Raw genomic sequence first — 20,341 nt, 5'->3', positions numbered from 1 at the left:
ATAACTACCTTTCCCTGCTTTCAAGCTGAGAGCACTTATGCGTTCCTGATTAAATTCTACATTTCATCCACATTTAATCAGGAAATCATTGACCATTAAAGTGTAAAGTACAAACAAAATTAAACTTTTAGGAAGAGATTAAAAACACACATCCAGTGAACTCTCAGCACTCTGTTCAAAGAAATCATGGTCTAGAATGGAGCAGTCAATCTATCAGCCTGAAGGTGCAAAGCAGCAAAACGTTCTTAAAACTGATCAACTGATGCTTTTGCTTTTCAGACAGTGGATCACAAAAATATAAAATTTTGACATATATTGAAATTTTGATGTACATTTGACATACATTTCTGAATAGGAAATGCTAAGCAGGTCCAGCAGTATCAATAGAAAGACAGTTAACATTAGGGCAGCACGGTGGCGCAGTGGTTAGCACTGCTGCCTCACAGCATCAGAGACCAGGGTTCAATTCCAACCTTGGATGACTTTGTGTGTGGAGTTTGCACATTCTCTCCATGTCTGTATGAGTTGCCCCCGGGTGCTCTGGTTTCCTCCCACAATCCAAAGACATCACTGTGGGACTTCTCTAAATACAACATCAAATATAACTGCAACAATTCACAATCTTGAATAGCTCATCTACATTGATTGCACTGAGATGAGCAGCAGTAAATGAGGTCCATATCAATGGAGATGGATATGTTCTAAAAAAAATAGCTGTTTTGCATCTAAAATAATTGGCAAGAGTTGAAAAAAGCGCTTTAGCCTCAACTCAAAAGGGATTATTACTGTGCAATTAAGTGGAGCTATTTCTGACCTGCAATCATTTGAATAGTGAAACAGTATGAAGAGAGGACACATTACTTTCCAAATTACCTGAATGAGCATGGAATTAGACCCAAACTCAATAAACTAAGAACTTATTTCAGAAAGAAAGGAATCCATACGGACTTTTTAAACTAGTGGGATTAAAATCATCAGCTTGTAATATGGCAATGGGATCACATTCAAACCTGCAAACAGATCAGCATTTTTCTTGCTTCAATTATGCAGGAATTCAGCACATTGACACATAACCAGGTGTCAACTCTTTTTCCTTCTTTCAACTGCTGACTGTTGCACCATCTTCTATTCTTCTTTCTTTCTGAAACAAGCACACTTAAATGTCTGTTCCCAAATTTCTCAGGATACATTACCTTCTCGGTCATCAATGGCTCCAGCGTCCACAATGTCATCATCCTCTTCATCTTGTTCTTGTTCCTGAGCCTTAGTTTCCTCTGGTCTTGGTGATGCACTCTGTTTCCTTGGCCGGCCCCTTCCTCTCTTCTTAGACAGAAAACCACCTAGGAATTTGCAAGGATGTTCAAATAAAAGTTTAGTTTTACCTCCCCATACACCTAGTTCCAATCAACTATATCGGTAACAAATGACAGAAGTATATTAGTTTCGACAACAAAAACACATGCATTCAGAGATTTTAAAATACACGTTTGCATTCAACTAAATAAAGTTAGATTCCTGTATCCTACAAAAGGTACAAAAAGGACTGTTGAGGTAAATTTAAATAATCCAAATCTAAAACAAAAGGAATGCACATTTTTATTTTAAAAAAAAATCTGTACTTCTCTCACATCTTTGATTTACTTGTTGAGACAATACCAGATGACAGAGGATTTGCTTACTGCAGAGTTTGTAGGCTCTTGTTAATCAAGCTTTTTATCTACCAGACTCCAACAAATCACCTGTGTGTGGCAATGAAACCAAGGTTCATGCTTGCAAGTTGAGTGCTCAATTCCAATTGTATCATACACAGAAACTACTGACTGGGAGGATAGGGAATGCAACATAGAAAGGAGATGCAAGATGCAATGAACTAATTATAGCTTTGGTAAACATTTTTTAGGGAGCCTGTTTTTGCCACTCTGTTCAAATGATATCCAGAATGGATGAGCAGAAATTTCCTTTAATTAGCAGGAAGACCAAAGACAATCAAACGTCTCTCCCTAGCCTCTCAGTCTAGACCATCTTCAGCCCAAGGCTAAGCTGTATTACTCACTTTAAGATTTTTCCATCTACCCTAAAGGTGAGCTTTACCACACACTCCCTACAAATCACCACTCTCAATCTTGCTTCAATTTATCGGATGTTGAAATCCTCACCCCTACCATTGATGGAGCCAGTACTCTCCAGATCTCCCATAGAAAAATTAGCTTCTCCAAAACTCCCCCTGCTCATATCCACATTCTCATGAAATGCCATTCACCCAGCATCCATATGCTCTGACTTGCATTGCCTTCAAATCTGCTATTTTACAATTCTCATCTCTGAATTACAAAAAAATTGCTCCACAATCTTTGCCCATTCAATCCAAGATCTCACTACTTCAACTTTTTTTTGCATTCTAGTTTTATTACTCCACCATTGGCTTCAGTACTCCCTCCCTTGATGTTTCTGCCCGTTTTATGTCATTCCTTTAAAAAAAAACTCTCTAACAAAGCTTTACATCATAATATTTATCAGAGTCTTCATTGCCAATTGTCATCTGATATTGCTCCTTTGGGTGTTCTTACTATGCTAAAGACACTATATAAAATCAATGGTGCTCTTCTGGAGATGATGGTATTGTTCCATCACTCACTGGGTTCAGAAGAGTATGGTTTCTCAACTCCGGTGACATTCCACAATCTGGTAGACACTTGGCATAGCAGGATCATGCAGAGGCCAAAGATGAAGAATAGGTGGGCAAACAAAAACTCACGGGAGAGTTTCAGATGCTAATCAGTTGTTTGGAAACAGACTGAAAACAGATTGCTGCTTAAAAGCTTGGCTTGACATCCAAAAACATGGACATAAATCTGCCCTTAGCAAATTGAGGCTAACAGAGTCAAATAATGACAAAATATTGGGAACCTGAAACAAACACAAAGCTGGAGAAACTTAGCCCAGTCTAGTAGAGTCTCTGGAGAGAGAAGCAGAGTTAACATTGAGCCCAGTAGGACCCTTCTTCAAACTTGGTTTCTCTCCCCACATAGGCAGCCAGACCTGCTGAGTTTCTCCAGCATTTTCTATACTAGTTTGCTGACACAGTGTGTTGAGCGACCAGACCGCAGTTCTGTCTTTGTTTAATATCTAACACAAATAGTTGTTGACTGTTCTATGCTCAATAGTACTGTACCTGACATTATCAGAGGTTAGTAAAAAGGGAAAAAAAAAGTTTTTAAATAACTGATTTTAGAGGTAAAAAACTTTGAGGAAATACCAACATTTTCTAAATTTACGCAGTAAATATCAAACATGGGTAATGACATTGGATTGACAATTACCAATGTTGAGATGTCGATCCTTCATATGATTGATGAGATTGTCCTTAGAGATGCTTTTATATGGACACATCTTGCATTTGAACTGCTGCACCACCACCACCTCCATCATGTCTTCCAGATTAGTCAAGTCGTGCTGCTCTAGATGGTCTGCACAAGTGGATGTTGGGCCTTCTCCTAATCCATCACCTGACACATTGGAAAGCCTGGAGCTAGACATCTGAGAGTTGGACATTTGGGAATCAATAGGACCACCTAAAAATACATATTAGATGGTCAAAGTTAGGGGCAGCTGGGCACCAAAAACTGTAGAAATAAATCACCTGGAACGAGGGATCTAATTATGTTTTATTTCCCCACCCAGAGACATGGAGAACAATGGACTGCAAGAAGTCAGATCAATGTTCAGTGTAATTTTGTGGACAATGACAAAAACACTCCAGCAGATGATGATAAATTGAACCATCACTTAATGACTTGCAAGACTACAGCAATTTAAACATCAGTACACCTATTATAAAAAGTGAAGTGTACAGTGTACTGATGAAAATTTAAAATTATCATCCAATACAGAAGAAAAATATTATTATTTTTGTAGGAAAACTGGTGCACTCTTAAATTCATTAAAGAATACTCCAGCAAAGTAAAATTCTCACCATCATCAGGATATGGCAGCACAAGGTACTGCGTAACTTCAGCTCCTTCATCTCCTGCACTTGTAACAGCAATACAACCTTGGCAAAGTACAAATCATCACAGTCAATGACACAGTGCAGCTTATTCATTTAAAATGCAAGAAATCAGATATAAAAGCATGAAAAGATGCAGAAAACATCTTAAATGAGCACTTTTGGTATAATGTTGCAAATTGATGATAGCCAAGACGTTATCCAATAACCAAAACATTAAAGGTGCCTTTTCCTGGTTTTAATAAATCATTTTATTTCCCCATTAAAAGAAAATGAGAATGAATCAAACAATCCATTGATTTGTTTTTACCAGGTATTCCCACTTAATAAGCTCCAATTGTATCAAGACCCCTTTACAGAGTAATATCTAATAAGTGCTATTTTTATTTGAGAGATAAATAATCACCAGGAATGACCTCCATTGAGTGTATTCCAAATGCACTCACTCTGCATAATGTCAGGCCCAATTGTAGATTCTATAATTTTATCAATAGCTGATCCAAGATCGGAGGACGTAGAAGCAGTCGAGTCTGACACGATCATGGTACCATCTGGTGCCACACTGGAATGGACCAGTACTTGGGCAGATTCAGACACCATGATAGACTGTGTAACTGTAGAGACACTGGACACAATGGTGGACTGAGCAACTGAAGAGGAGTCTGGAAGATGTGTGATGGTTCTGACATCTGTACTGGAACTAGTTTCTGGAACTAACTCCTGGAATATCAGAGCAAAAGGAAAGAAGATAATGAGCATATTTTGGGTTCACTGTAATCAAAGATAATTCAGAGCACTACATGGAATCATTGTCCGAAGAATCTTTCCCCCATTTAACTGCATGATGAAAAAAAAGCGAAAAAGAGCATTTGGTGCACTCAGCCTGCTCCATCATTCAATACAATCATGCAGATAGACTATCTTAACACAATAATTTCACTCTCTCTATCCACATACCTTGCAACATCTTTGGTGGTGAAAACTATTTTTTACGTAAATGTATTTAATGACTTGGCCTCTACCATCTTTTGTGGTAGAAAATTCTATAGGGTCACCAACCTGAGTGAAGACTTATTTTTTATCTCAGTTCCTATAACCTTAGATCATGGCTACTACCTTCTCAACTTTCCCAGCTTACATAGCCAGAATTTTGTGTGTCAAAGAGATCCGCTCTCATTCTTCTGAACTCCAGTGAACGCAGACACTTATTAAAACATGGAGTGAAAAATTACAGCTTCTTCCAAAAGACTGCTGTATTCCAATTGATACCAACAATATATAATCACTGTAAAGGAGTTTTGTTCTTCATCCAAACATAAATTACATTTTCGAATTTAAAACAGACATTGATAATTTCTATCTACAAAAAAGGACAGTAATATCAATGTTTGCCCAGTTTCAGTTAACAGTATAATTTAGAGTACTTAGAGTACCAGATTTCCAACAGAGCTAGTGATCACTTTTCCAATTAGTTGCTGCTTTGGTAAGGTCCTCTTTTTGTCTGGTTACCCTTTATGAAGTATTTTGATTTTACTTAACATTATAATGACACAATAGAGATGAGATGCAAAGCTAAAATTAAATATTAGTTAATACACAATCACAAAAAGTGACAAAACAACTTGCGCCCCATTACGAAGAAATGTTTACTTGTTACTAGGCTGTGACATGATTCACTGAAATTGCATGCTTTTTCAAAATTCATTGATGTTGGTGTCACTAGCCAGCATTTATTGTCCTTTCCTGATTGCTCAAAGAGAATTAACAACATTGCTGTGGGTCCGAGTCGAGAGCCAGATGTAGGTCAGTCCAGGTAAGAATGATAAATTTCTTTCCTTAAAAGCGCATTAAGGAACTGAATGCATTTTTACAACAATTAACAGTGATTACATCAAATTGAAATTTCACATCCGATGTAGGATTTAAACCCATGCACCAACATCACTAACTGGATTCTGGATTACTAACCCAATGACACTATGCTACCCATATCACATTCCCCTGATTAAAAGAAATTAGCACTGGACAAATTAGCATTGCTCAAATGCCCAAGTTCAGTAAATTGTTTGGACTCAAAAATTTTCATTTTAAAAGAAGCTAAAAATTAAAATAGCTAAATGAATTACACTGTAGTTGTGAACTACCTCATCATGGACCTGTTAAAGAACTGCAAACCAGTCATTTTGAATGGGAAGAATCAACATTAAACCAATGTACTGAGCTTCCCACCTAGAAATTGACCGATGGGATGCCCAACTCATGCATTTAGACAATTTAACTTTTGCCAAGCTGCTTATCAGATGATTTCAAGTTAGTCTAATGACATATAAAACCACACATTGAATATTTATTAGACTATCTCAATGGTCAAGTTCCAAGTGGGGTGCCATACCACTGATTCTTCAGAGCTCTGACCGACACCAGAATCAACCCCTGAGCCATTGTCTGCCTCGATTGCTACGCCAAGGGTGGTAACTGTGTCACTGCTGTCTGCAGATACTGCCTCAGACGTCTCCACTGCTATGCCACTCTCAGAGGGTTCTTCCTGCCCTGAGGGAGCAGCATCGCTGCTGCTCTGTACTGCATTATCCTCCAGCTCCATCATGTCAGCTATCTGTAAAAAATAAAATATCTGCAATGAAACAGTAGTGACAGGGACGGTCAGAGAGGGCTGTTTATTCGAAATGTTACACTGGTAATGTTCTCAGAAGTTAGAATTTTCAATATAAATAAAATTACACATAAAGTTTAACATACTCAGAGTAGTCAGGGTATGGAATGCTTTGCCTGCAACGGTAGTAGATTTGCCAACTTTAAGTGCATTCAAGTCGTCATTGGACAAACATATGGACATATTTGGAATAGTGTAGGCGAGATGGGCTTCAGATTGGTATGACTGGTCGGCGCAACATCGAGGATGGAAGGGCCTGTACTGCGCTGTAATGTTCTATTTCTTTATGCCCGTATCTTAAACTGCTGGCAGGTTTGAGCAAATTTCCAATGCCAATGTTTTCTTCCAATTAATCTAAAAAACAGGCAGTCTAGATTATGGGAGTTGAACTGGAACTCTCAACCTTCTGACTCCAGAGAAGCGCTTCTGTTAAACACATACAAATCTAAACAAATCTCCCCTTCCCAGTACTGAGAGAGCGGTGCACTATCAAAGGTACCATCTTCCTTTCAACAAAGACTTGTCTATTCTTCAGGGGTGATTATAAAAAGAGAAAGGCAGAGTGCTGGAATTAAAACCTTAGCACAATATTCTGGAAACAGAGCACATTTTGTCACCATCTCATAGAAAACTACATTTGACATGGCAGGGATGTCATCTTTTTGAGTTGAAACTACCAGCTCTGATTAAAATGAAAAACTCAAATCTCTAGGAGTATGCAGAGTAAACTATTAATCTTCAACTATGATCAGAAGTGTTAAACCGATAATGCATGGTTTAGAAGCTGTAGGACTTTCACAGGAAATACTACTTGTTGCCCTCTACCTACCACCTTCAAATCTTCTTTTCCACTTAATCCTTGCAAGGAAAATAAAAAAGGAACTGTAAGAGCAGCAGGCCATACACAGCAGCACCTTCACAAACTGTATGACCAAATGAGCAAGTTAAAGCTAAACAAGAACTGCAATTACCAGCTTGATCCTTTGCATTCAAACAAACAATCAAACCAGTTCCTATGCCAGGTGTTTGACTAATGGTGCTGCATTTGTATATATCCTGGCAAGCACCTGTCAATCAAACATTATAAAGAAATCTGGCAATTACATTGTTGTCTTTACTGTGTTTTAATTGGCTGCCACATTGCCATACTTTGGAAGCAGCTAAAGAAAACAAGGAAAATTGTGCCCAAGACCAATAAGGCAACTGGACCTGATGGGATGCACCCAAGGACACTAAAGGAAGTAGCTACTGAGATATTGGATGCACAGGTGTTACTGTTCCATGAATCCTTAGATTCTGAAAAAGTCCCAAAGGATTGGAAAACTACTCAGTAACATTTTTATTTAAAAATGGAAGGAGACAAAAAGAAGTAACTACAGGCCAGTTAATATCGGTTATTGGGAAAATAGTAGAATCTGTTTAACAAAGAATTCAGGAGTAAAGTGTTTCAACATACGTAGTATAATTAATTGGAATCAGTATGACTTTAAGGGGAAAATCATGCCTGAAAGATTTACCAGAATTCTTTTATGAGGTAACAAGAAGTATAGATAAAGGAGCAGCAAGGGTTGTAATATATTGGAATTGTCAGAAGGCATTTACTTTAGGCTACTTGACAAGAGCCCAAGGTATTAAAGGTAGAATATTAGCATGGATGGTTGATTGACTAGCTAATATAAGACAGAGTTGGGATAAAGAGGGTATTTTCAGGATGGCAAATTTTAACTTGTGGTGTGCTATAGGGATCAAAGCTGGGACCCCAATGTTTACTATATATTATTTGGATGAGGATACTATAGCCAAGTTTGTGAAAGACTCAAAATGTGTTGAGAATGCAAGTAGAATTACAGAATCCCTTGAGTGTGGAAACAGACCATTCGGCCCAAGTCCACACCGACTCTCTGAACAGCATCGCACCCACACTCACCCCTCTACCCTATCCCAATCCCAGTACCCCTACATTTCCCACGGCTAATCCACCTAACCTACAGATGCCTGGACACTGTTGGCAATTTAGCATGTCCAATCCATCTAACCTGCACGTCTTTGGACTGTGGGAGGAAACCAAAGCATCCCGAGGAAACCCACTTAGACACAGGGAGAATGTGTGACCTCCTCACAGGCAGTTGCTTGAGGCTGGAATTGAACCTGGGTCCCCAGTTCTGTGAGGCAGCAGTGTTAACCACAATATACAGAGGAACCTCGCTTATCAGAATATTGGATTATCCAAAGGAGATCTTGAGGTCCTGATAGAAACACTACATCAAAGAGCTGTTTCAACCCTGATCATGTCTTTTGTTTACAGTGACTAAAAACGATCTTGACTCACTGACATGCTGCCGAGAACAGTCCAGGACATCGATGGGAGCCCAAGCACTGCCTCCAAATGACTGACTTCCTGCCCTCTCTCCCCCCATGCTCTCTCTGGAGTTCTACACAGAGGTGTACCCTAAACCCCATCCCCCCCCCAGATAATCACTCCAACATTGTCCTGTACAGGGCAGAGGCAGAAATTGTCAAAACATTGCAGTAAAACGTTGTGAGTGTGTGTATGTATATATGCTGTTTGGAAACTTACCCCACAAAGGCAGCAGCAGTCTTACTGTTGGTGTCCACTCCAGCTGCCCCGGGGGGACATGAAGGGTGGGGGGGGGGGGGGGGGGGGGGGGGGGCAGTGTTGGAGTGGTTCACATCTCCGGTGCTGCTGCTACCTACGGGGAGCAGAAAACTCTGAGCCCCAGAGGGAAGGCATTGAATCGATTAACCAAATAATCAATTATCCCAACGAAATAGTGCCCACCCATCTCGCTTGTATAAAATCGAGGTTTCTCTGTACACAGGGACTGCTGTTCTCTATAATATACTCAGTGATTGCTGTCCTGTATCAGAGACAGGGACTGCCATTCCCTATAATCTGTTTAACAAAGAATTCATGAACAAAGTGTTTAGGCATACATTGTCTAATTAATTGGAATCAGTATGTCTTTGTGAAGGGGAAATCATGCCTGACAAATTTACTAGAATTCTTTTGTGAGGTAACAAGTAGTATAGATAAAGAAGATGCAAGGGCTATAATATATCAAGTCAGAACTTTGTTCTTCTCATACTTTGGAATCAAACTCTTTTGGAAATTGATATTAGGCCATGGACAGCATCTAGAACTCATAATTAAGAACAAGGCAGGACTGGAGGAAATGCTACTGATGGAAATTTCTGTTGGCACAAGATTTTTTTTGGCATTACTAAGTATATAATTCCCTTCTAACCACTAATGTACAACATAGAAACAGCTATACAAGCACACGTTACAACATTGATCCCTATATAATAACCAGAAGCGTACCCTGGATATCTTTTTCCTTTAGACTTGGGATTGTATGAAGTTCTTCTCTTCTGCTGTAGTTGATTCAGTACAGAGCAGTGACTGAACTTACACTTTCTTGATCTGTGTAGGCAGTAAAAATATGGGAATGCTTTCAGCAAACAAGCTACAGCAATCCCCAAAATATATGTTTCCAAGCAAAAACTGATGTGATAACAAGTTTTCCCAGCTTTGGCTGTTACGCTTTATAATAATACCTGCAATATAAGCCGCAAAGGAAACAATCCACACATGATATGGAAAGAAACAAGGATTGTTTGAAAAGCACCATGTAATTGCAATCTTTTTCTTGAATGGTATATTTGATTAAATATCAGTTGAGTCCCATTTTGGCCATTAGGTCTCCAGCATGGAATTTACTCCTGACCCATCATCATCTTCAAGGTTCACCCAAATCCAATATTTGGGAACAACACTTTAATTTCAAGATTCCTGATTTCTTCTCTCCTGGCTTGTTACTCATTGAACACCCCATGCCTTTGAGAGCTGGCATTGGCTATCTTTTACACTTATGGGCACACACAGCAGCTGAATTATTAAAACAGTATCGAAATCATCTGATTCAATGTAAAAACCTGAAGTGTGGGGAAAGGAAAACAATGTTAGCACTTGCTGGTCAGTCACTGGAGGGACTGGCACACCAAATCCAGGCTTTGTGCACAACTTTACAGGTGCAAATGTTAAACTGTACGGTGGGAGGTGGCAGAGAAGGAAATATAGCCATACTCCCATTGAAAAGTTTCAATGTTTAAAAGGAAATCAAATATTTCAGTTGTGACTAATTCCTTATTTTTGCAACTGAAAAAAAACTCACTTATCCACACAGAAATCTTTTGCATGTAGGTGTTTGTACAGTACAATCCTACATCTAATGAAGCATTCACATGCCATCCCACTTGGTTGTTAACTCTGAAACGCTTCAGATGTAATTCCCAATGCCAAAGTAAACTCAATGTGTTCAAGTACATTACTTTGTGGTTTAATACAATGTGCTGCGCACTGTACTTGTAACAAATTTACTTATTTCTGCAGTTGCTGTAGGAGGTGATTACATAATTCTGCAAATTTGATAAAATAACAGGAACAAATGCTTTGCACATCATAGTGCATTTTACCTCCAGAAGTTGATTTGGTGTTTATGCGGCAAGCACTTAAAACAGTAGAAAAAACAAACTATATAACTTTTGTACGTCTCCGGAAGCCCAATCAGTACTGTCATACTTGGTGCAGACCTCAATCAGTGCCACTCTCTTGCTCTTTCCTTTCAGCTAATCATATTTATTCTTTCAATATTTAGCCAATTCTCATTGAAAGAGATTACTGAATTGGCCATGAATGGAGCAATCATAAGTGATACTTAAATATTTAATCACTAACATAAATTCATATCTGACACGCAACTCAACTGAAAATGAACAGTGAAAGCTATTAAGTTGTTGGCCTTATTTCTGTTTTATACACAGTGTTCTCAGCCCTTTTGTGTTAGTAGCATTAATATTGCTCGTAAGAGCAGAATGTATGTTATTGCACTGAAAGTTATTGTTTTTGCTGCCATTCCCACTGAACAAAATTTTTAAACTTTTAAAGTTTAAATGCCATAATTTAATGTAAATTTAGTAAATAATAATTAACACAGGAGTGGTTGCCACCTGTGTTTCAACAGGTTTCCTAAAATTTCTACGCTGTAACCCAGTCATTAAATTTTTAAAATACAACTGAAATGATTCTAGACCACACATGCTGTGACTACACCACCTAGGCAAGATAGTGCAACTGCAGGAGGTACTAAGCTCCAGTTGATATACAAAGCTCTCTGTGATCAACTGCCACAGAAGTGCAGTTTCTGGAAGTTTTACCCATAGGGCGACGTTGCTAGCTGCTTTTACTAGAATATTGCATAAAAGCTATGGGACAAGCAGAACTTTGATTTTTGTTTTGGCCTTGGCACAGATCTACAGACCTGATCAGGAGCACAGTTCAGTTCTGTTAAATTTTCATAAAGTTCATTGAAACAGTGCACTTGCACTTAGTTTGAAAAAAAAAATTGACTTTTGACATATTTTTAAAAAAATTAACAACCATATCAGACTGATCAAGTAGGAGAAAGTGAGGACTGCAGATGCTGGAGATCAGAGTTGAGTGTGGGGTGCTAGAAAAATACAGCAAGTCTGGTAGCATCCGAGGAGCAGGATAATCGATGTTTCGGGCAAGATACCGTCATCCTGCTGAAGGGCGCTTGCCCGAAACATCGATTCTCCTGCTTCTCAGATGCTGCCAGACCTGCTGTGCTTTTCCAGCACCACACTCTCAACTCAAGACTGATCGAGGCCAATCCAACTGTAAATGCTACTGTGGCAAAAACTGGTGGAATTTTGTCAATTCATTGTCAAGAAGTCTTCCACCTCCTCCACCCAAGTACATCCTTTTACATGCTACCTGCCCAATAATGTGCATATTCAGTCCACCCCTGAAGAATTTCTACTAAATAAAAAGCAACTGTCTGTCTGCTGTTTGCTACAATTATGTGCAGATACTATTTATTGACAACTGCTTGTCAATATCATACAGCACAACAGCAATAAAGCAGCTGTTGTCACAATACCAAAAACTGATCAGAATAGCAGCATTCAAATTCAGGGCCATCATATTGCTTTGCTCTGCCAGCCCAACCCCAGCCCTACTGGCAACCTCTCTCTCTCTCTCACAGCTAAGCAGCACTTTCCTAGCTGCCTATCAGTAAGTGACAGCCATCTCCCTTCACACTCAGTCAAATTTTCTGCCCCTCTCTATCCCTGCAGATTCCTGAGCCACTCCCACTTATCCCCCCCAAGAGGACTATTACCCCACTAACCTCCAGATCCTTACACCCAGGATCACCCACTCCACAATCCCTCACCTCAGTCAGTCAGGTCTCCCACCAACATCACCCTCTCCCTTTCTGCCCCCTACCCCAACACCCACTGCCTTCATATTCCCCTCAGCATCCCCTTGATACATACACCCCCTTCCTGCTCGCACACAACCCACCCTCCCATCCCCCTGCTCCTCCCCATCCCTCTCACCCTGATCCTTGCCCACCCCCACCTTGCTGCCTCAGCTCACTGTGTTCCCCCAACACCCCTGACCCTCAACATCAACTGCGGGGTCCTCACCCCTGCGCTGCCCCCCTCACTGCCTGCTCCCTCTCCTTTTCATTTCCATCAGGCACTGAGCCGAGCTCCTATTGAGGGGGGGGGTGGGCGATCTCGGGCCCTCAGGCCCCGCTCGGTCAGGCCGCCTTGGCCTCGCCTCCCGCGCCTCGCCCACAACCTGCCTTCCGAGCAGCCGCCCGTTGCTCACCTTCACTCCGGTGCTGCAGGCGGTGTGTAATTACAGAGTGCCGGCGCGGCGCCGTTGGCCGCCAGCCGCTCAAAAACCTACACAAATAAAGACGGCAATCTAAGAAGACGCCATCTCACCTCCCCGGCCACGACACCCCTTGGGCCTTCTTTTGTATTCATGAGCGCAAGGACCTGCGCGGGCCGTTGGAGACGGGGGAAGCTCAGAGACAAGGGCCGACCACGCAGAAAAATCTTAAAGTAATAGTGGCTCCCAGCCATTTCGGCCTGTATGTGGGATTGGACCGGTGACTGGTGTAATCTGACAGGGAATTGGGCGCACTTGTTCCCGTCATGAGCGGAAGTGGACGGGGGTTTTGTTGGTGAAATGGTCGCGGAGGGGAAAAAAAACACTGACGTTCGCCGCGTCTACGTCACCGCGTCCTGTGCGTCTGACGTCAGAGATTTCCAGGGGTTCTCTGAGTTGTGAAGCTGACCATCCTTTACTTGTTGTGGGAGGGTCTTAATGTCCTCAAATACTCACCATTGTGTTGAGGAGGTCCTCATGTGTTTGTAGTTTTCTGTGGGCCAAGCCAGGTAACACCTGCTGCAAAATGTCAGGGTCATTATTAAGCCCAATATCTGGAAGTTTATCAACAACTAACTCTCTGCAGTAGTGTAACTTCTTAGAGTCAAGAATGCAGTTGGATGGTGAATATTTTTAAGTAAAAAATGAGGTCTGCAGATGCTGGAGATCACAGCTGCAAATGTGTTGCTGGTCAAAGCACAGCAGGTTAGGCAGCATCTCAGGAATAGAGAATTCGACGTTTCGAGCATAAGCCCTTCATCAGGAATAAGAGAGAGAGAGCCAAGCCGGCTGAGATAAAAGGTAGGGAGGAGGGACTAGGGGGAGGGGCGATGGAGGTGGGATAGGTGGAAGGAGGTCAAGGTGAGGGTGATAGGCCGGAGTGGGGTGGGGGCGGAGAGGTCAGGAAGAGGATTGCAGGTTAGGAGGGCGGTGCTGAGTTGAGGGAACCGACTGAGACAAGGTGGGGGGAGGGGAAATGAGGAAGCTGGAGAAATCTGAATTCATACCTTGTGGTTGGAGGGTTCCCAGGCGGAAGATGAGGCGCTCCTCCTCCAGCCGTCGTGTAGTTGTGTTCTGCCGGTGGAGGAGTCCAAGGACCTGCATGTCCTCGGTGGAGTGGGAGGGGGAGTTAAAGTGTTGAGCCACGGGGTGATTGGGTTGGTTGGTTCGGGCGGCCCAGAGGTGTTCTCTGAAGCGTTCCGCAAGTAAGCGGCCTGTCTCACCAATATAGAGGAGGCCACATCGGGTGCAGCGGATGCAATAGATGATGTGTGTGGAGGTACAGGTGAACTTGTGGCGGATATGGAAGGATCCCTTGGGGCCTTGGAGGGAAGTGAGTGTGGAGGTGTGGGCGCAAGTTTTACATTTCCTGCGGTTGCAGGGGAAGGTGCCGGGGGTGGAGGTTGGGTTGGTGGGGGGTGTGGATCTGACAAGGGAGTCACGAAGGGAGTGGTCCTTGCGGAACGCTGATAGGGGAGGGGAGGGAAATATATCCTTGGTGGTGGGGTCCGTTTGGAGGTGGCGGAAATGGCGGCGGATAATACGTTGTATGCGCAGGTTGGTGGGGTGGTAGGTGAGAACCAGTGGGGTTCTGTCTTGGTGGCGGTTGGAGGAGCGGGGCTCAAGGGCGGAGGAGCGGGAAGTGGAGGAGATGCGGTGGAGGGCATCGTCGATCACGTCTGGGGGGAATCTGCGGTCCTTGAAGAAGGAGGCCATCTGGGTTGTGCGGTGTTGGAATTGGTCCTGGGTGGGAATTGTAGCCATTCCAGATGAAGGGCTTATGCCCAAAACATTGACATGCCCGATGAAAAGCTTATGCCCAAAATGACGACATTCCTGATGAAGAGCTTATGGCTGAAACTTCGGCTCTCCTGCAACTCAGATGCTGCCTGACTTGCTATGCTTTTCCAGTGCCATACCTTTTGAATCTGACTCTCTAGCATCTGCAGTCCTCGCTTTATCGTTGAAATTGTAGCTAGGCTATGTAGCTTAGCAGAGGAACATCATCATGGCACCACAAAACCCTCTAACACATATTAAGTTACACATTCTTATCAGGTGTGGACTTCAATCTGTATCTTCTGGCCTAGAGGTAGGGTCAGTACTGTTGCATCATCCTGGCAGAACTTTAAGACTAGGTTGAGATATTGCCCCTCCCCCTAGTCCCTCCTCCCTACCTTTTATCTCAGCCGGCTTGGCTCTCTCTCTCTTATTCCTGATGAAGGGCTTATGCTCGAAACGTCGAATTCTCTATTCCTGAGATGCTGCCTAACCTGCTGTGCTTTGACCAGCAACACATTTGCAGCAGCGGTGAATATTTTTAATCAACCTGTTCAGATGTTATGATGCATGCGTGGTATGGGTGGGAATTGTAGCCATTCCAGATGAAGGGCTTATGCCCAAAACATTGACATGCCCGATGAAAAGCTTATGCCCAAAATGACGACATTCCTGATGAAGAGCTTATGGCTGAAACTTCGGCTCTCCTGCAACTCAGATGCTGCCTGACTTGCTATGCTTTTCCAGTGCCATACCTTTTGAATCTGACTCTCTAGCATCTGCAGTCCTCGCTTTATCGTTGAAATTGTAGCTAGGCTATGTAGCTTAGCAGAGGAACATCATCATGGCACCACAAAACCCTCTAACACATATTAAGTTACACATTCTTATCAGGTGTGGACTTCAATCTGTATCTTCTGGCCTAGAGGTAGGGTCAGTACTGTTGCATCATCCTGGCAGAACTTTAAGACTAGGTTGAGATATTTTCTACTTCAACCTGTTCAGAGATGATTTTACATACCTCTGGTGCACATAGGATAGCACATAAAACAGTACAGCACAGAACAGGCCCTTCAGCCCATGATGTTATGCCAACCATTGATCCTCAAATTTCTATGACCATATGCATGTCCAGTAGTCTCTTAAATGTCCCCAATGACCTTGCTTCCACAACTGCTGCTGGCAACGCATTCCATGCTCTCACAACTCTGTGTAAAGAACCCGCCTCTGACATCCCCTCTATACTTTCCTCCAATCAGCTTAAAACTATGACCCCTCGTGTTAGTCATTTCTGCACTGGGAAATAGTCTCTGGCTAATGTCTCTATCTATGCCTCTCATTATCTTGTATACCTCAATTAGGTCCCCTCTCCTCCTCCTTTTCTCCAATGAAAAAAGTCTGAGCTCAGTCAACCTCTCTTCATAAGATAAGCCCTCCAGTCCAGGCAGCATCCTGGTAAACCTCCTCTGAACCCTCTCCAAAGCAGCCACATCTTTCCTATAATAGGGAGACCAGAACTGGACGCAGTATTCCAAGTGCGGTCTAACCAAAGTTTTATAGAGCTGCGACAAGATCTCACGACTCTTAAACTCAATCCCCCTGTTAATGGAAGCCAAAACACCATATGCTTTCTTAACAACCCTGTCCACTTGGGTGGCCATTTTAAGGGATCTATGTATCTGCACACATAGATCCCTCTGTTCCTCCACACGGCCAAGAATCCTATCCTTAATCCTGTACTCAGCTTTCAAATTCGACCTTCCAAAATGCATCACCTCGCATTTATCCAGGTTGAACTCCATGTGCCACCTCTCAGCCCATCTCTGCATCCTGTCAATGTTCCGCTGCAGTCTACACAGCCCTCTATACTGTCAACGACATCTCCAACCTTTGTGTCGTCTGCAAACTTGTTGACCCATCCTTCAATCCCCTCATCCAAGTCATTAATAAAAATTACAAACAGTAGAGGCCCAAGGACAGAGCCCTGTGGAACACCACTCACCACTGACTTCCAGGCAGAATATTCTCCTTCTACTACCACTCACTGTTTTCTGTTGGCCAGCCCAAGCTCTTGGCTCAGAGGTAGGGGCTGCCTGTACTGCTGTGCTTTAATTTAAATTCTGGCTTCCAGCATCTGCAGTCATTGTTTACTCAGAGGTAGGGGCACTAATACTACTGCAAAAATGCCCCTGGGCCTGGATTATATGCTCATTTAGATTGCGGTTATATTGTATTATGACAGATGCTGACAGAGAATGCCTTATGTCACTTCACAGATCACAACATTTTATTTTTCTAGTAACTAAGATGGCCAATTAAATACTTTACCAGTACCAGAATTTAAAGAAGATCTATCAACCATGTTTCTGAATAAACACAAGTATCAGTTTGTTATCAAAACAAAATTACTTAATAAAGGTTAGCAAGGTTAGATCTCACGGAATAAAGGGAGAACTAGCCATTTGGATACAGAACTGGCTCAAAAGGTAGAAGACAGAGGGTGGTGGCGGAGGGTTGTTTTTCAGACTGGAGGCCTGTGACCAGTGGAGTGCCACAAGGATCGGTGCTGGGTCCTCTACTTTTTGTCATTTATATAAATGATTTGGATGCGAGCATAAGAGGTACAGTTAGTAAGTTTGCAGATGACACCAAAATTGGAGGTGTAGTGGACAGCGAAGAAGGTTACCTCAGGCTACAACAGGATCTTGACCAGATGGGCCAATGTGCTGAGCTTGATAGATGAAGTTTAATTCAGATAAATGCAAGGTGCTGCATTTTGGGAAAGCAGGTGGTACATGTATGGAATGAGCCGCCAGACAAAAGTCGTGGAGGCTGGTACAATTGCAACATTTAAAAGGCATTTGGATGGGTTTATGAATAGGAAGGGTTTGGAGGGATATGGGCCGGTTGCTGGCAAGTGGGACTAGATCAGGTTGGGATATCTGGTCAGCATGAACAGGTTGGACCGTAGGGTCTGTTTCCATGCTGTACATCTCTATGACTCTGTATCAATTGATTAACATACACTGGCAATAATGTGAAAGTATAAGTCTTTCTCTCTGTAAATAGCCTCAAAACACACAAACACTCAGTCTACAGAAAAAATGATTAAAACATGTTTGTCTGCAAAGAGTGGTTTTCAAAAAATCTATTTGTTTAGTGAGTCAGACAAAAGGTTAAAGTGTAGAATGGTCCAGCATCTGTTCCACTGACATGTGTGGTCAAGTGATGAATTATGGTTGTTCCTGAAGTCTTGCAATTGCAGCTTGTAGAGGAAATGCAATCTTCAGAAGTTCTGAGGAAAGACAATTTGAATAGAATCCTTACAGTGTGGAAACACGACCTTCGGCCCAACAAGTCCACACCAACCCTCCAAAGGGTAACCCACCCAGACCCATTCCCCTACGACTCTATATTTACCCCAGAGTAATACACATAACCTGCACATCCCTGAACACTATGGGCAATTTAGCATGGCCAATTCGCCTAATCCACGCAGAGACCCAGGGAGAATATGCAAACTCCACACAGACAGTTGCCTGCGGCTTGAATTAAACCCAGGTCCCTGGCGTTGTGAGGTAACAGTGCTAACCACTAAGCCACCGTGCTGCAATGCTGCCTCTGATTTCTTTCCACAAATGCTGCCAGACCTGCTTAGCTTTTCCAGTAATTTTTGATTTTGTTTCTGATTTACAGCGTATTTGGTTTTTTCTTCAGAATTTCTTTCAATCAATTTTTCAAAAGAACAAACATGTTTCACCCCGAATGTAGCAAGTAGGTTCTCGTTTCAGAAATGATGGAAATCAGAGAAGAAGACAGTCCCAGCAGGGTTTACAACGAAGCAAGTAGATGTCACCAGACATGTGATTTACAGAAAACCTTGTTAAATTTGAACTCCATTGCAGAATAATTACTTCTTTGCTATTGAAAGTTGCAGTTGTGACCAGAAAGAAGGTGTACAGTCAGCAACAAGCAGAATGTGCTCAGGCTGTCTGCTAATGATGATCCTCTTGAGCTGTTGCAGCTGGTAAAAAAAGCTTGCTGAGTTTAGTCTGCTTGGCTATACACCAAAATGAATAAGATCAGTGTACTGACCATCATCAAACTCAAGTTGGATAATATCCATTTGTAAGTCTAGACAGATACATTTGTTCTGAGCAGGATTTAGAAGTCTGCTAGGAGCAGAGATGGTCACCTGTTGTAATTTGAAATATTTTATCAAATTCATACCCATAGATTTTCACAAGTTGTTGTTGTAATTATGGCAGTGCATGTTTGAGAGGTTTTTGATAGTGCTATTCCAATGGTTTATAATGAGTATCAAAAATGAAATGGAAATAATTAATGTAGAATCACTGTGACCTTTTTCCAAGTATATCTCAAATAAGATGGAAAAATGATGATCTGTGCAGTTGTACCAATGTCAAACTTGGCACTTAGCATACAAAAACATATGGAGATCTGATAAACTGTGTAATAAAACAAAGAATTGTGGATGATTGAGATCTGAAACAAACATTAAAATAAATTGATAGAGGAACTTAGTAGGTCTGGCAAATCTGTGGAGTGAAAACAGAATTGAAATGTCAAGCCACGTGTGCCTGGTTTCAATCGCTGGTCTCAAAACATTAATTTGTTTTCTCTCCACAAATGCTGAGTTTCTCCATCAATTTCTGTTTATGTTTGTTTCTGGTAACATCTGTGATTTGTAGAGAGAAAACTGACTTAATAGTTTAAATCTCTTCCTTGGAGCACACACACGTTGTCCATTCCTTTTGGGATATAGCCGTTGAATGGAGGTAAAGGCTTTAGCTTTTCTGACAGTATACGTGTTGTGAGAGCACGTGTACTGTCTAACTAAGCTGTCAAGTTACACATAACTCTTGGATTTTGTTGGCCTGCTTAAGCATTGAGAGTTTGAAAATGTCTTTGAGTTGTTCCTTGATTGGCTGTTCTACATATGCTGCCCTTTAGCTTTCTCCGATCACTTGGAATTTTTGCACATTTTTACCAAAATTCCTCTTTCGGAACGTCACTTATACTTGTCATGAAATGCCATACAAGACGAGACAATCCATGTCTCATACAAGATTGGACT

The 20,341-nt window shown here is 41.9% G+C and overlaps 1 protein-coding gene across 2 annotated transcripts in view; it reads right to left on the bottom strand.

The window, feature by feature from the left end:
* Positions 1 to 13,580, bottom strand: part of znf335 (zinc finger protein 335) — a 78,596-nt gene extending 65,016 nt beyond the window's left edge. Inside the window, exons 1-7 of one of the 2 annotated variants that reach the window (XM_060836287.1) lie at positions 10,257 to 10,325; positions 10,021 to 10,122; positions 6,399 to 6,620; positions 4,453 to 4,726; positions 3,974 to 4,051; positions 3,321 to 3,572; positions 1,194 to 1,340 (exon numbers count right to left, since the gene is read on the bottom strand). In XM_060836287.1, coding sequence (XP_060692270.1) covers positions 1,194 to 1,340; positions 3,321 to 3,572; positions 3,974 to 4,051; positions 4,453 to 4,726; positions 6,399 to 6,611 — 964 coding nt within the window. In that variant the 5' untranslated portion in view covers positions 6,612 to 6,620; positions 10,021 to 10,122; positions 10,257 to 10,325. Of the gene's footprint in view, positions 1 to 1,193; positions 1,341 to 3,320; positions 3,573 to 3,973; positions 4,052 to 4,452; positions 4,727 to 6,398; positions 6,621 to 10,020; positions 10,123 to 10,256; positions 10,326 to 13,398 lie in introns of those variants that run through there. The other variant, XM_060836286.1, reaches the window with a different exon arrangement.
* Between the last annotated feature and the right edge of the window lie 6,761 nt (positions 13,581 to 20,341).

Source organism: Hemiscyllium ocellatum, chromosome 15 (assembly GCF_020745735.1).
Source record: "Hemiscyllium ocellatum isolate sHemOce1 chromosome 15, sHemOce1.pat.X.cur, whole genome shotgun sequence".
NCBI classification, from domain to species: Eukaryota; Metazoa; Chordata; class Chondrichthyes; order Orectolobiformes; family Hemiscylliidae; genus Hemiscyllium; species Hemiscyllium ocellatum.
This window is presented reverse-complemented; position numbering and strand designations above follow the sequence as displayed.